The sequence below is a fragment of the Pocillopora damicornis genome, chromosome 3 (genome assembly GCF_964200805.1).
Source record: "Pocillopora damicornis chromosome 3, jaPocDami1.2, whole genome shotgun sequence".
NCBI classification, from domain to species: Eukaryota; Metazoa; Cnidaria; class Anthozoa; order Scleractinia; family Pocilloporidae; genus Pocillopora; species Pocillopora damicornis.
In genome coordinates, this window is record NC_142672.1 from 12,446,529 (window position 1) to 12,462,619 (window position 16,091).

General features: G+C 37.0%; 1 protein-coding gene and 1 long non-coding RNA gene across 6 annotated transcripts in view; one reads left to right on the top strand and one right to left on the bottom strand.

Annotated features, from left to right (window-relative positions):
- Window positions 1–16,091, top strand: part of LOC149048272 (uncharacterized) — a 52,885-nt gene that overhangs the window by 3,478 nt on the left and 33,316 nt on the right. The window contains exon 1 of one of the 4 annotated variants that reach the window (XR_016184626.1): window positions 12,792–12,960. The exons of 2 other annotated variants lie outside the window; for them this stretch is intronic. This is a non-coding gene — a long non-coding RNA (uncharacterized LOC149048272). Of the gene's footprint in view, window positions 1–12,791; window positions 12,961–16,091 lie in introns of those variants that run through there. One more of the 4 variants, XR_016184627.1, reaches the window with a different exon arrangement.
- LOC113675634 (uncharacterized) lies at window positions 800–9,884 on the bottom strand. Of its 2 annotated transcripts, none has more exons than XM_089199084.1 (9): window positions 8,556–9,378; window positions 8,171–8,283; window positions 7,512–7,557; window positions 6,807–6,875; window positions 6,589–6,704; window positions 6,412–6,448; window positions 5,964–6,074; window positions 2,600–2,651; window positions 800–2,158 (listed from the first exon to the last, which is right to left on the bottom strand). In XM_089199084.1, the coding sequence occupies exons 1-8, from the start codon at window positions 8,595–8,597 to the stop codon at window positions 2,646–2,648; spliced, it is 540 nt and encodes a 179-aa protein (XP_089055210.1). In that variant the 5' UTR covers window positions 8,598–9,378; the 3' UTR covers window positions 800–2,158; window positions 2,600–2,645. The 2 variants fall into 2 exon arrangements, with proteins under 2 accessions (XP_089055210.1, XP_089055209.1); XM_089199083.1 differs by lacking the exon at window positions 5,964–6,074 and adding an exon at window positions 3,941–4,050 and having other exon boundaries at window positions 802–2,158; window positions 8,556–9,884.

Genomic DNA, 16,091 nt, shown 5'->3' on the forward strand with positions numbered 1-16,091 from the left:
AAAACGTCAAATGAAACGGTTTGCGCGTTATATCGCATCGTAAACCACGAACGTCCACTTGATTACAGAAAAAAAGTAGTAAAATTGGTTGGTTTTCCAGATTTAATATGTTACTTTCAGCGGAAACTATACGATCTTTTAGTGGGGCAACCGCTGGGGATGGAAAGCGCCAAAGACAAAAATAGAATTTCACTAAGGTCAAGTAACTGACCAAATGCTTCGCTTAGAAATGCGTTTGACACATTTGACCAATTGTGGCTTATGTGTCCAAAGTGATGATGGAAAGGGAGTAATCAACTTTTTAAATGACATTGTACCATAAACTAGGCTGATTCTGGTTCGGCATTGAACCCGGTGTACCAAGCTTGTTGTTCTTTTGATCATTTACTGTGGCAGACCAGATTTTAGGGGTGCGATGGGATCTTTCTTTGTTTTTGTGTTTTCTCTCTCTCCCGCGATGGGAAGCGGGTCGGTATTGGGTGGCTCTACCTGGTTGACACAGCAGACGCCCTCAGGAGCACCCAAATGTGTAAGTGTCTCGGGCATAAAACACGACATTAAGGAACGTTCATTTTTCATTGGCAAGTTTGTCAGTTTGCTCTACAAGTGATCCCAGGCGTTTAAATCCTCCATCACATTACATTATCGACCTTGCTTGATATATAATTTCCCTTTAGTGCTGTGTTATTGTGGAGGTTTCATCGGCTGAAATTTAGGAGATCACTCTCAGTGGAGGGGAAGGAGGCTTTGATTAACATGACCACAAGGGCACTTATTTTTTCCAGATAGCATCACGATATTTTATGTAATATTTGATATTTAATTTCAATAGTTTTTTAACAAATTTTTGGAATATCCTTACGTTACATGCTTTTGGAAATAATGCAGTTCCAAGGAAGCACGCTCTCGAGTAAGGCAAAATTATCCTTCAAAATACGCAGAAACTATTTAATAATTACAAAATGCTCATTCGCCATCATTATTTATATAGGAAATATAACTATATATGAAAGAAAACTTTTTTACAAAAATTAAGGTCAATTTTCAGCAAACGATATATATTCTATTTCCATAGTTAAGACAAAATATGTTTGAGGTTTTTTCAAAGTGTCACAGCTAGCTATCTTTTCATAGGAAAGGTGTTAGTGGTTCTCAGGCTTTTAAACTGGACCTATGGTCATTTTAAAATGTAGATTAAAATGGAATATGACGGCTCCTACATATTTAAACTAAGCATGGAAGCTCTCAATCTCTTACTACCAAAACGGCTGCAATAGCTAACAACTTGATTGTATCTGAAACAAGTAACCTTTAAAGACACATTGCTGCTCGACTTAAGTGTATCAAACGAGACACAAATGTTGGTGTGAAACTAGGCAGTAGCTTACAGAAAAAATATCATTTATACTCCGAATGTTCAGTTTTCTAGCAAAGTTGTCATCATTTACTATGATAAGTATATACCCTTCCTCACATAAGGTTAAAAAACTTAAGAATAATTTATGTATCTATGTACAAGTACGGCAGAAATGCGAATAATATCTTCTGTGACAGCTAGCAAGTCAAATTAAAGGCATGCTTTCTGTCAACTGAATAGATTTCTAGTTTTGGGAATTCTCCCTTTTGACCGATATATGACAAATGATACTGGGAAATTTTACCCCAATTTGAGGGCCACTCAAGAGTAAAATACTTAAGTTTAAGTCGTGCCTTTGTAAGCCTGGCCAGGGGGTAGGGGTCAAGGGTAAGAGGCAGAGGGAGGTTGTGGGATACTAAGATAATCAAGTTTTCCCACTCGAGATGGTGATAGATTTTAAATTTCTGAATTCTAACATAATACCTAAAATTACCTCGAGATGTTGAATTGTGTCTGTATGGCAAATACCAACAGTTCAATAAAGAAGAGATAGGTTAAACCTGTATTGTGATATGAATATACGTATATCCGAGTTTAAAAGATCTCTTTCACCCGAATACAAAAATGCTTTGCAGAGTCTGCCCTTAGAAATTGTTTGAGGTTGTGAAAGTGAAGTGATCTGCTTATGGCAAAGAAGTTAGTCTAGAGTAAGATTTTATGTCATAAAACTTTAGGACATCCTAATTCTTTAAAAAAAATGTGGTGTTCTTTTTTAGTTCTTGCTGAGTTCTTTTACAATTCCTGTGGAGAAAACAAGAACCTTCTTTTGATACGTGAAAGTAAAGGGTTGTCTTCATCATCCCAGTAAACTTTTTTTAGCTTCACATTTCATTCCCTTATTTTAAGACTGGTGAAGCTCTCACTGGCAAATAAAGTCTGCTTGCCTTATGAATATAAAATATGACAACTATTATTTTAAAGAAAATGTGAAATTGATTTATTTCTTTGATATGTGCTCGTCATTGTCACTGCTGTCATTATAACAGTGCAGGTCAATTCTTCTGGTAAGAGCTACTCAAATTCTCATTTTAAATTTTGTAATGAACGTGTAGCTGAAATCTAGAATAGTTATGTTTTCCCATTAATTGTTGATAGTACTGCAGCATTTAGTTTCATTGGTATTGGTGAAAATCTCAAAGAAAGCTGTGTGCTCATGCATTTCATCATGAAAAACGGACTGACCTGATGTGTGTAAGACGAGCTAAACTCTTGAAGAAGGCTTTCCTCATCACTTCTGTGGGTATAAAGATATGGTGAAAAAGAGTTGTTGAATTGCAAATGCTATGATAGTCAAAAACTCATCCTAAATTAAGGCTTACAGAACGAACTTTACATTATTTGCTCATGTGCTAGAATTCAATACACCCATAGGAAAGACCCTTGCCAAGAAAAGAAATGATGCTTTATCAAGATGAACTTTAGAGACAACTTTCAATCAACATGTGTGCTTATTTGAAATGGCTTTAGACTAAAATGTCTCGCTGTAATTCTAGTCTCTTGAGAAGAACAACTTTATGGGGTAAGAAGTATATTAACTTTTAAGAAAAAGTTAACAGCAAAGTGTTGTCGTTATGGAATCGCCTCACCCGATACCCCCAGACCAACTTTTTGACAGAGTGATTCTTTCCATATAGAAAAGAAGAGGCAGTTTTGAAAAAATATTTCGATACGTACATGGCATTTTCTAAACTGCAAATCTTCCAGAAATTTTTATTAGAAATGATGAGAGCCATTTGAGCGTTGGTACGGAGTTATCCGATTAGCACTGAAGAGAGCAGCTAATAAAGTTCTTTTTGAAAGAAGCTCCCAGTATATCTAGTTTTAGGCAGCCACATGAGTTCTCCTTGCTGATTGTAAACCACAAGGTAGCAATCTACATTCGCACTATCTTGGACCTCCTAACAGAGTAAGGATGTCTCTATCGGGAGTATGATTATTTCCTTACGCAAATTCTTGATTGATGAGCTTACATTAAAAAAATTGTGCGTAATTGTCATTGACATAGTAGTTGACAAGGCAAGAGCCATTGTAATACATTGCAATAGGATCTGCTTGCTCTTCTGTTCGTCTATCATTCTAGCTGTTTTTACGATTTAGGCGTGAATGAATTTACTTTTTGCATTTGCCAACTAAAACAGGAGACATGAATGAGAGTTGATGGTCAGGTTTTTTCATAGCTTCTTGTATGGGGGAGCATGACAACTGGAAGGCAAAGGAATTGGCAATGACAGGGCTGCATCCCCAGCCCTTGACCCTACCACCTTGAGATACCTAGAGGAGATGTGTTCGGGAAGGTCACAAAATTAGAAAGGTGGCAGCTAAGTTCCAAGCTCATTATCATGTTTTCTTCTTGAAACCACTTTGTCCCCGTTGATAGCCACTGCGGATGGTATTGGTTTGAATAAAAATTTTATAGCAGATGAAGGCTCCTATATGCAAGATGCAGTAGATATTGTCGATATAACCTTATTCTAAGAAGAATCTTCTCTTCTCAGTCAATGATAAAGAGACTCAATAAATCACCTTGAATGGCCTAAGACCTGTGTGTCATATTCAGCCATTTCGTTCTCTAATGAGGATAACAACTTCTCGGCTTGTTGCTGGAAGGTATCACTCTCATCTCCTTTGTTTGGCTACAGATAATATAAATTGAATGGTTCAAGATCAAATTTTAAATTTACTTGATCTTGTTTCCATTTTAGACAACTGTTACTAATTAGTTGTAACATCAGTCGTCTGCATCATGAGACTTACGTAGTTGTACTAATTTGACAGTCCATTGTACTTGGAGGAGAATACATAAGATTCCTGATAAATAGACAATAGTTTTGAGGATTTATTTAGTTCTACCTGGTATTGTGTGACTAATAAAGCAGCCACAAACATCCATGAAATGGAACATATTAAAGTTGATATGTTCCTAGTACATTGTGTATGTCAATTCTTATGGTAAGAGCTATTCAAATTTTGTAAAGAACGTGTAGCTGAAATGTAGAATAGTTATGTTCTTCCATTAATTGTTTTTAGTGCTGCAGCATTTAGTTTCATTGGCACTGGTGAAAATCTCAAAGCAAGCTGTGTGCTCATGTATTTTAATCATGAAATATGAACTAAACTGATGTGTGTAAGATGGGCTTAACTCTTGAAGTAAGCTTTCCTCGTTATTTCTGTGGGAATAAATATATGGTGGAAAAGAGTTGTTGAAATTGCAAAAGCTGTGATAGTCAAAAATTCATCCTAAATTAAGGCTCACAGAACGAACTTTACATTCATTGCTTATATGCTAGAATTCAATAAATCTATAGGAAAACTCTTGCCAAGAAAAGAAATGATGCTATATCAAGATGAACTTTGAGACAACTTTCAGTCAACATGTGTGCTTATTTGAAATGGTCTTCGATTGGAATGTCTCGCTGTGATGCTAGTCTCTTGAGAATAACAATTTTATGGGAGAAGAAGTATATTACATTTTAAGAAATATGAGCAGCAAAGTGCTGTCGTTATGGAATCGCCCCACCCGGTATTCCCAAACCAACTTTTTGGCGGAGTGATTCTTCCCATACTGAGGAGCAGAGGAAGTTTTTTAAAAAGTATTTCGATACGAACATGGCATTTTCCTAACTGCAAATCTTCCAGAAAATTTTTAGTAGAAATGATGAGGGTTTTTGAGCGTTGAAATGAAGTTATCCGATTAGCACTGAAGCGGGCTGCTAATAAAGTTCTTTTTGAAAGAAGCCCCCAGTATATTTAGTTTTAGGCTGCCACTTGAGTTCTCCTTGTTGATTGTGATTCGCACTATCTTGGACCTCCTAACAGAATAAGGATGTCTCTATCGGGAGTGTGATTATGACCTTGCGCAAATTCTTGATTGATGAGCTTAAATTGAAAATAATTGGGCGTAATTGTCATTGACATTGTCGTTGACAAGGCAAGAGTAATTGTAATACATTGCAATAGGATCTGCTTGCTGTTCTGCTTGTATACCATTCTAGCTGTTTTTACGATTCAGGCTTGAATGAATTTACTTTTTGCATTTGCCAACTAAGCAGAAGACATGTATGAGAGTTGATGGCAAGGTTTTTCCATAGCTATTTGTATGGGGGAGCATGACAACTGGAAGGCAAAGGAATTAGCAATGACGGGGCTGCATCCCTAGCCCTTGAACCTTCTACCTTGAGATACCTAGCGGAGATGTGTTCGGGAAGGTCACAAAATTAGAAAGATGGCAGCTAAGTTCCAAGCTCATTATCAGGTTTTCGTCTTAAAACCACTTTGTCCCCGTTGATAGCCACTGCGGATGGTATTGGTTTAAATAACAAATTAACAAGGCTTCCCACTCTTGCAATCCCTTTCTAAGGGATGATAATTAACAAAAATTACAGGGGGTTTTTGATGGTCTGAGGTGTGGAAGGTTTTGGCCACAAGGAACATTTTTATAACAAATGAAGGCTCCTGCATGCAAGATGCGGTTGATATTGTCGATATAACATTATTCCATGAAGAATCTTATCTTCTCGGTCAATGATAACAAACCTGTTTGAATTACCTTGGATCGTCCAAGACCCTGTGTGTCATATTCAGCCATTTCGTTCTTCAAGAAGGATATCAACTTCTCGACTTGTTGCTGATGGGTATAATTCTCGTCCTTCTTGTTTGGCTACAAGTAATATTTAAATTGAATGGTACAAGATCAGCTTCTAAATTTACTTGATCTTGTTTCCTTTTTAGACAACGGATATTAATTAGTTGCAGCATCAGCCGTCTGCATCATGGGACTTACGTAGTTGTATTAATTTGACTATACATTGTACTTAGAGGAGAATACATAGGATTCCTGATAAATAGACTCTAGTTTTGAGGATTTATTCAGTTCTGCCTGGTATTGTGCGACTAATGAAGCAGCTACAAAGATCCACGAATTGGGACCAATTATAGTTGATCTGTTCTCGGTACATTGTGTGTGGTGCTTAATCTAAATATTTGATTGTTCTTACCAAAACAAATAGTTTCCATTCGTCTTGATGGTGCAAACTGAATTTAAAAAAAAAAAGTAAAGCAAAATGTTTGCCACTTAGCATAATAACGTCCACGGAATTTGACGAAATAAGCACTTGATTACATTATTGAACATGTTTGAAATGTTTCCATGAAAATAAATTAATATAATTTACCTAGAAGATAACCCCACCCTCGTAAAGTTAGACAACTGGATATATTTCCAGATCTTGCATAAAAGTTGTACTAGAAGTTCTTGTCGAGAAGTGTCTTCTCCCTCACGATACATACGCTGCAGAGAAAAGGAAAGAAATGGTTCAATAAGTTGAATTTTTTTTTCTGCAATTTGTTTCAGGATTTGATGTTACTACTAGCTATTTGTCTTGATACCTACCTGAAGAAGCTGTTTTTGCTTTTCAAGGGTTTCCGTAATGCTCGTGTATTCCGCTTCACCTGGGTATTCCTGTCAAAGAAAGTTTTTTTTCTTATTATAACCAGGCTCATTGTCTGGCCTTTGCAAGGTAATCGAACAAGCATGCTTTTCGTAATATGGAAATGGCTCTTTCAGTTTAACTTTTTTGAGGTTTGGACTTGAAAATCCCCGAATAACAAAACGCTTACTAGCTCAAAAGATTAGCTTACAGATATAGTTTTGATGAAGCAAAGGCCTCACTCCAAATTGAACCCAGTGTGCTGAACTGAAATTAAAAGTATTAGAAACTGGCTGTACAGTAAACTGTCTCATGCCCACGAATACCTGGAAATGAATGTACGATTACTTTTGGTGCATGCTCTTGCCTGTTTTCAAAATCAATTTTATTGAGGAGATAGCTTCCCACACCATTCCGGACTGAAATAATGGTACTTATTCTCCTTTGGAACAACTGATCCATATCTTGCCCATCGTAATTCTTTGAGCAATGGTTAAGAGTAAGACTCTGGTTAATTGTCAAATTTATTATACCTGCTTGTGCGTGTTATCTTTCCTAATGCTTTACTTCTTTTTCAAAGTGATGGACATCTTTAAATTTATCTTCTGCCCAAATAACAGAGTGTCTTCTGCGCGTAAAATATTAAAACAAACACAACATTTGCATACCCAATTCAGAATTTTCCATAGTTGCTTGCTTTCCTCCGTTGGTTGTCTGACAAATAGAGTACTAGAAATATTGATTTCACACCCCTTGGAGGTACTTAGAAAAGTTTCTACAAACGTTAGTGCTATTTTAGGTACATTTTAGCACACCACACTGATAAAACCATAAACTAAAATAAGTATGATTTTGAAATAATTTTAACTTTAGAGTCGGTATTTCAATTGACAACAAAAACACCTACAAAGCAATGCTAAAATTACTAATATTGCCTCTCTGCGGTATGTTGTAAAGTAACTTAAGTTACTGTCCAACGCATTACACAATATCAATAATGCAAACTAGTACAATACTTAAACGTTAAATGTATGTACTCCGGTGGCTGGGAATTTTTTTATTTTTAATAAAATTTATACTTTCAGTACTGCTTTCAAGCACACGCACAGTAATACACTATTACAACACAAAGGTATCATTTGTTAGCGATTTCCTTTATAATGCATTAGTGTTTCATTAGTTCTGTTATTTTGTATGTTATTGAGTTAAATGTCATCTTTTGTCTTTAACGGTGTTCGTTCCGGTGTTAGTAAACACGTGAAAAGCTGAAGATATCTTTTGCATGACTCCATTTATTCTACGATATATATAAATTTCTGGACCCTACCTTGTTGTCAGCGATTCCATTCGTTGTTCGTAGATCAGATTCAAGTTGCTTATTATTACGCTGATAAGCTTGCACAATGAATGGGGTAGAGCCTTTTTGTTTCCTTGATTTGACTAGTTATGAAAAAAATTGGACAAAAATTACAATTAGCAACGTGCGACATTGAGGAATGAAACTGATATCGTCTATATCTTTTGGACATAATGTTAAAGTCAAGGAGTAAATTTAACTTAAAAAGTAAATTTAAAAAGCAACGGAATGAAACAATATTTAGAGGGTAACTACGTAATATTCCTTCCCTACACTAACAAATTTTGTTGTTCGTAAACGAAAATTACAGCTGGCCAAATCGTTCGTGCTATTTCTACGGTCTCGTCTCACTCACCTTTTGATACTCTGGTTGCCAGGTTCGCCTTGAGGTGGCCATATGTTTTCAACTCAAAACAATTCCGAAAAGTAGTGTCAACGTCTGGACAAGGCTGTTCAAGCAAGTTGTTCGATGGGCTTGTTCTCGAGTCAAATTGATCGCTTAGTAATTCTTTTCTTGTGCTTGAACTCCGTATTCTAGACCACTTTCAACTAAAGAACTTAAAAAAGCTTTTGAAACTTCGTCTCGTCTTTCCAAAATCTCTGAAAATTTCGTTCAAGGATGGTCCCTTTGCAAGCACTGCTTTCACGGCGGTACCAAAACCAAAGCCGACTTGAGAAAATGTTGTTATGTGTTTTCTTCTTGAGCAAACTTCACGGGTAGGGTGAGTACGGGTTAGAGGAGGGGTATGGTTTGCCTTTGTTCCTCGATCTATCGTGACAAACTGGTAGGTCATATTCCAATAGAATGCGTCCGTTACTCATTTCTTCAACAACTTTTTTCTTCCTACCGAAATGTTTTCGTTTTTTATTCTTGTTGTGAGTTGAAGGTAACATCTTGACTGATCAATGGTGCGCTGAATCCTCCAATAATATGTAGAAAACTCTGTCCTTGTTAGTCTTCTCTTCTTTGTTCCATCGGTTGCAATGATCTGTTTTTTTCCCCCTGCGGTAGTTCTCTAAGCTAAGACCTTACAGCCAACTGTTTGTAATCACTGGTTTTTTCTGCATCCTTTATTTTTCCTTGGAGCAACCGTGAAGCCATTTATTTCTTTGTCAGACAGTCATGTGTGAGTCCGCCAGCATTTGATATTTGAGGAGTCTGAAGAGAAATGTGATATGTTTAACATTCTTGAATTCTGCAAACACTATTTGAAGCTCAAGTTCTGATTACGCAGGATGCTTAGAAGGATTGTATTACGACCTCAGCTGTCAATTGTGACCCCAAGAAAGAAATTCTGATGGAGCCGCTCACTTTTGTCTGTTCACTTCTTTCAGTATTCCTGTCAAATTTCTGTCACACGCGCAGCCTATAAGGTTTTTAATTATATTCAATCTCAGTGTACTGACGAGAGTCAGTCAATCATTTTTTTTAAGTGAGTGGTGGGGTGCACGGAACCATGTTACCTTTTAGTTATACCCTGGGATGATGCAATAGCACAAGCTTTACCCGTTGAGATGATGCAACATGATGATGTTTAATCTGTTAAGATCTTTTGGGATAAAAGCTTTTGAAGAAGATAAGGCAGACGTAAAAGCTTTGCATCGCCATGGAAATGTATTCTTTGTACCATATATACACACAGCATAAACGATACGTTTGAAACCCTTGGTTGATTTTGTGATTGGCGTTTTCATTATTGTCACAACTTAATTAATCTCTCGCGTGATTCTGGCGTCTTCAACTTAAAGAAGTGAAGCTTTCAAAAGCGTGACCTTTGAAATGCTATTTGTGAATCCATCTTCACAGCAGATGATTGGCATTTGTTTTGCCTGCATGGTCAGTTCATGGTTTTGTCTGTATGGTCAGTTTATTTTAAATCCTTGGTTGATTCTGTGATTGGCATTTTCAGTATTATCACAATTTAATTAATCTCTCGCGTGATTCTGGCGTATTCAGTCTTAAGGAAACCATGACTTTTGAAATGCTATTTGTTAATCCATCTTCAAAGCAGATGATTGGCATTTGTTTTGTCTTTATGGTCGTAGATTGCCCACGGGCTGCATTCTGGCTAGGTGCTTGGCTCGAGTTCTTGCCTTAGTCTGGGGCTGATTTATTTTAGAAGGGCGATAAAGCGGAAAGACTGGGTGTTTCTCTTGAAGGAAAAGGGTGTTTTATCTCAAATTTTTTGCTAATCCTTTCATAGCGCTATAGCTTTAAAGTATGAAATCAATGGTGGCGGAAGTCTAAAGGAAAGATCAACTCAAAACTTATGTGTTATAAAATGATAGAGTGAGGATTTTGAAACCCAGTCGTGCAAGTTTTAATCCACAAAATACAAAAGTTTGTGAAGATTGTAAAATCTCGCAGGATGAATCTTTCTGACACTGGATGTGCTGAATAATCTTGAAAAGGTGGTGTTTCTTTTTTGGCGCAACTTGGAAGGGCGACTCATTCCGCCCGGATACTCAAAAAATCATTTACAAGGGCAGTATGTGGGCGGTCACGTTTTCTCATAACTCCATAAGAGTGTTTGACTTTTCTAAGCAAGGTTTCATTTACTGTCGTTACTTAGTGGTAATTTACATAAGTTACGCGGTGAGATGATGTTTCACTGAGCTGCGCCGTTGCTCTTTTCTGTGGTTGTTGTAGAATATTGAGGTGCTGCTTCATCGACTTTATTCTATTTAGTGTTTTAACTTTGGAATTTCGTAGTGAAACGAAAGCTTGATAGAATTACTGTATAATGAAGAAGGGGGTCTTAATGAATTCTATCGTTTACATGAGTTTCATTTTTCCGGATAGATAGAGGAGAAAAAATACTTTCTAACCGATTTAAGCACATGCGAAGCAAGCGATCATTGGAAAATGGAATTTTTCCATCTCTTTCTTTTTATGTTCCAGTCTTAACATTAGGGGAGCATTTACGGGTTACCTTAAAGTAAAACCTACTCGAAATCTAATGTATTCGAAAATGAAAGAGGGTATGGCCTCGCAGTAGTCATTAACAAGGAAACATGTTGGGATCATTGCTTGTAGTTCTTTTTCTTGATACCTATGGAATTTCAGTCTTGGAAACTTGACTCATATTTCCTTTTTATTAGTAAATTGATCTATCTAGTCATTATTCAAGTTGCTACATACAATTGTTATAACTGAATGTTGTTATTCTCGTCGTCCGCAAACATTTTTTCCTGCTTTTGTGTGTAGCGTAACATGAGAGGTTACCATGTCATGACAAGGATGAGATTTTCGGTACCTCATTTTCCAGTCTGTATTTCGCCCTTGTGTCACAAATTTTTAGTCGCACCTTTTTCTATGCTTTCCGTAATTGCAAAGAAAAGACAATCCAGATAACAACCCAAAAAAGCTAGACTAAGCAAGAAAAAAATCAACCATAAAAATATTGTTGCACCTTTCCTACTCGATACTGTCAACTTTGTTGCGGTCAAGATAAGCGGTCATAATAAGCCCACATCCCCATTGCCGAGTAAGCCCAGCTTCTTTTTTAACCTCGATATCCTTTTGATATGACTAAGCCTCTTACATTTGTGAACGAACAAAGACTTCTAAGCCCTTTCGTTCACGTGTGTCCTTTACAAACTGGTCTAATTCAATCTGATGTCCCCTTTTGAATGACATTGACTGTGCTGATCTTTCGCCTCAGCGGGAAACTCGTTTGAAAGGTACGCACGAGGGAGCTTATTATCCAAGGTTATCAAAGAGTATTTACCGTTTGATCCGAAGATATAATTTTTTAGGTTCTTGTCGTGACACTGCAAAAGATGATAAACGTCATAAGATAATTCGCAGTGGCGCCTCGCTGACGTGTAAGGTAACTGGAAAACAAAAATTTAATTGAGGAGAGAGCACAAAAGCGCCTCTAAGTTTGCGAGCGACTAATACCTTAAGTCCCGATTTGATGTAATGATGGAACGGTGGAATGGCGAAACGTTAGAATGACGGAATATTCTTAAACACGTAATTGCGGAGTACCCTAAAGCGCGGAATGACAGAATATCATAAACTGCAGAATACGTTGTTGTATGAAACAAAAGTCTCACAAAAATTTAATTGCAATGAAATAAGAATAATATTTATAATTCACAAGCAAAATTAAAAGAAGCATAGCTGGAGGAACCGTAAGGCTTTTGAGCTAGCCCCTGTAAATTGTTATTAAAATTTGTCATGTTATCATCACAATATGATTATTTCTTAGCATTTAATTATTGATCGAATGTCAATTGGTCGCTATATTCTCGAATAATCTTTCTCTTGTTTAAAAATATATTGGATGTGGCAGGTTGTCTTTCTACTAATTTTCTGTAACACTATCTTCTAGCGTTATCATACAACCTATAATTGTGTTCAATTATGTTAATATCGTGCTATATCAGTGGCCACATGCAGTCTCAGACTGCTGTTTTTTTTCCTCTGAGATGGTGATCGTTACCAGTAACGACTGACTCACTTACATTGTTGATATGCATTGTCATTTGGGTCTCTGTGAATCGAGTAAGGCGTTGTAAGTTTTCTTGAGCGGCGGTTTTGAATTTCATTATGTTTAACTCAGCGGACATCCGTGTAAATTCAGCCTCTTTCTGAAATACCACTTGCTTCCCCATTTTATTACTGTGCTTGTGGTGTACGTTTAAAGCACAATAACGTGGTTTTGCAAGCTCAGCTTTATCCTATGTAATATATGGAGCAGTGAAATTTCAAGGTAGAAACAGAAGTGTGAACGAAAGGACTCATTTGTCAGGCAAGAAGCTTACATCTATTGTTTATATGGGTGTCATTTTCCACTTATATACCAAACTATTCTCACCTCAACATGCTGTGCTTATATGGGTGTTGCAAGCCATTATTTGCGACGATGGCCTTCAACCCGAACTTTTGGCTATTTTAGTCCCCTGTTATTTAGAGACATGTACTGTTTACTGAAGTTATGTCTCTGCTTGAGAACATAACTTGGCAATTGTCGTCTACCATCAAAATATTGATAGACCTTTTAATTCAACTTTCACTCCTTGGTTGATAAGACATTTAACTGCCGAAATCTTGGCTTATAACACGTTTAATTTTTCTTGATTTGAATTTCCCTTCCGTTTGTGAAGTACGCTGTCCTTACTCAGTATTTTTTTTTTCACTGCATGCAGGTACATCACTAAGAGTCAACAAAATTATCATTTGAAAATTTCCTTGTTCTTGCTCTATCGTCACTGTAGGTGAAAAGGTATAATTTCAATGTAGGGCATTGTCGAAACTGAAACATTCGCCACGTTTTTTCCCGTCGTATTTTACTCTCGTGCAATTTTGAATAGTGCTCTCATCCTTTGCTTTTGCTTTTGATTTGTGGAAAGAAAGACCTCATGGATGTACCATCAAGTTAGTTCTATTATCGAGCGATCGAGAAAGGTTTTAACCAATGCTGACAAGAAACAAGGAAACCCTTTGGTATCGAGCCTCGTGCATATGGTTTATTTATGCTTACAAAGAATGGATGATGACTTAAAAAATCATAGGAAAGAATACCAAGGCTCGTGGAAAACTCCGCATTTTTTATTTACAACAGCATTCTATTTATGGAGGGCTTGTAGTCGTTCAAGCGTAACAATTTTTCAATTAAATGGTTGCTTCTCGGCAATTTTGCTTTGTGTAATCTAATTTCACCCATAGGTCGTTCTTTTGTTGATGTGTGTTTCCCGGTACCATTTTGACAAGTTAACACGAGGCAGCAGCTGAGAGCAAATGACTCGTAAACGATTTATTATTGTTCAGAGTCAATATCTACATTTCATTCACATCGTATGTTAACCCGCGCAGTTTTTTAATTATATGTACGACTTTTTATGCTTCAAAGAGTGAATCGTAGCTTCATGACGTTCGTGTTTGTGGTCAGCCACAAGGCTTCGGAAATGATAAAAGACACCGAAGACATTCCTCTTCTGTATAGACTCAAAAGATTCATACCTAGTTTATATGCCTCAATGGCATGCTAAAAAAAAGAAGATGCTGGCGAAAATGGTAGCACTGAGAGGGTTGCAATCGAGCACCAAACATTATCAGCAGCATTGTTACATTCAAATAAGTATAAATTGCTAAAAGCGAATGGATTAACGTGGAGAGTTTTCCAACCGTTTACTACTGTAATAATCTTCAGATAGCCCAACCTAATTTGGAAATCTACGGAAAAATGGCACTAAGAGGACAATTTTTGTTTTCTTCAAGATACAAGTCAACACTCGAATGACTTCACCCATTGGTTATGACTTGAAAAGTTTGAAACTGTGTGATAGCTAAGGTATCTGAAAATCCCATCTTGATTAGTGGCGAAGTGAGGCCGAATGTAGCTCTTACCAAATTGGAAAAGCCTCGAGACACAGTCGTGATGGTTCTGTGTTTCTTAGCTGGTGAAATCCAGTTTAAGATAAGGTAGTGTTTGGCAAAATTTTTTTATTCTTTAGAAAGTCGCAATATTTAGTCCTGATTAAACTTATGCAATCGAACCACGTGGTGACCGCGTGGTTACCACCTCATACAGGTTCTGCTTTTTACAGTGTTTTCGTTGTTTGAGCTGTTTTTCAGCTGCGGTGGCGAAAGAAAACCTACTTAAAACGCCGGCCATTATTTCGCTCGCAAATTTTCAAATTTTCAAATGTTGTTGCGACATTCAAGGCTCGCATTTGATTAGCTATCTGTGAGTTTCTTTTATTATTGACCAATCAGAATGTCTGATTTGCTACTTTCTTTGCACTGAATCAACCCTCTTCTGCACTGAATTAACTCTCTTCTGCACTGAATTACCTGAAAACCATTTATCTTAACCAATCAGAACTGAGTAATTTTTCCATGTGTATTATTATACTCGAAAGATTATTCTTAGTTTTCCTTGACTGGTTCCGTTTTGATTGACCATTCAATACAGGGACGAACAGTACAGAAAGGCCGTTGCGAATTCGCAAAGAGTGACCACGACCATTTACTAGAAGTTAAAATTACAGTAACAAAAGGGACTTCGAAAACCAACTTTTGAATAAAGGTTGACCGCTAAATACGATGCTGCTTAATACAGGTACGAGTGTATGCCACCATGGCGAAGAAACATAGTCTGCAATTATTTCTTAGTCTGTTGAAAGAAAACACACATTGATGCCGTTTTTTTTTTCGATCATCTGCATGATTTGGTTCTCTTTTTGCGTTAAAATCGATTCAGTCTAAAAACCCGTCAAAGTGCTAGTCTTGAAACAGTTGACGAAAATTAATTCAAGCGGGCGTACGTAGCGGCGTTTTTATGGCGTGTTCCTTAGGAATTATGCCTAGTGACAAAAATAAGTACCGGCGTCAAAGTTATTTTAAACCATTTCGTGAGATCACTGTCGCTACCAGGGAATTCGAGAATTAATAATTTCATGGGATAATTAAAAAAGTTGTCCGCAGGCGAGGGAAGAGGTACGCCATGCTCTGCCGACTTAGCGCTTGATTTAGTTTCTAAAATTGATTTGACATCTAGTGGCGTATAGAGTTCGTCAGTCCAACTCTTTGCTTAAGTTGTGTGAGATGCATGATCGGTTTATTTTCTATTTATGTATTCGTAGAGGTAATAAAAAGAAAATTGAGGTGCTTTGGACTTTTTGTGCTTATTGATGACTTGACGTCGCGTGCTTGCTCAGTAATTGATACGATATGTGGTTACAGTTTGGATCTATTAATAGACGAGGCGTGACATTCAGAAATCGACTTGCTTTGAACAGAGACATACTTCGATAGATGGGTGTAAAAATCTAATCAAAACCTGAATCACATCTTGCTTTCGTTTTCTTTTTCGGTGCAATGAAAGAATTTTGTAGTGTCTTTTGACGTTCGTTGTCATGCAAATGTTTCACTCTATTT

Bases quoted from the DNA above. Each gene is read 5' to 3' on its own strand.
- LOC113675634 (XM_089199083.1), bottom strand. From the start codon at position 8,597: ATGGCCACCTCAAGGCGAACCTGGCAACCAGAGTATCAAAAG. The intron at 8,284-8,555 runs GTGAGTGAGACG...TTTCATAACTAG, and splicing joins GGCAACCAGAGTATCAAAAG to TCAAATCAAGGAAACAAAAA. The intron at 6,876-7,511 runs GTATGCAAATGT...TTTCTTTGACAG, and splicing joins TATGGAAAATTCTGAATTGG to GAATACCCAGGTGAAGCGGA.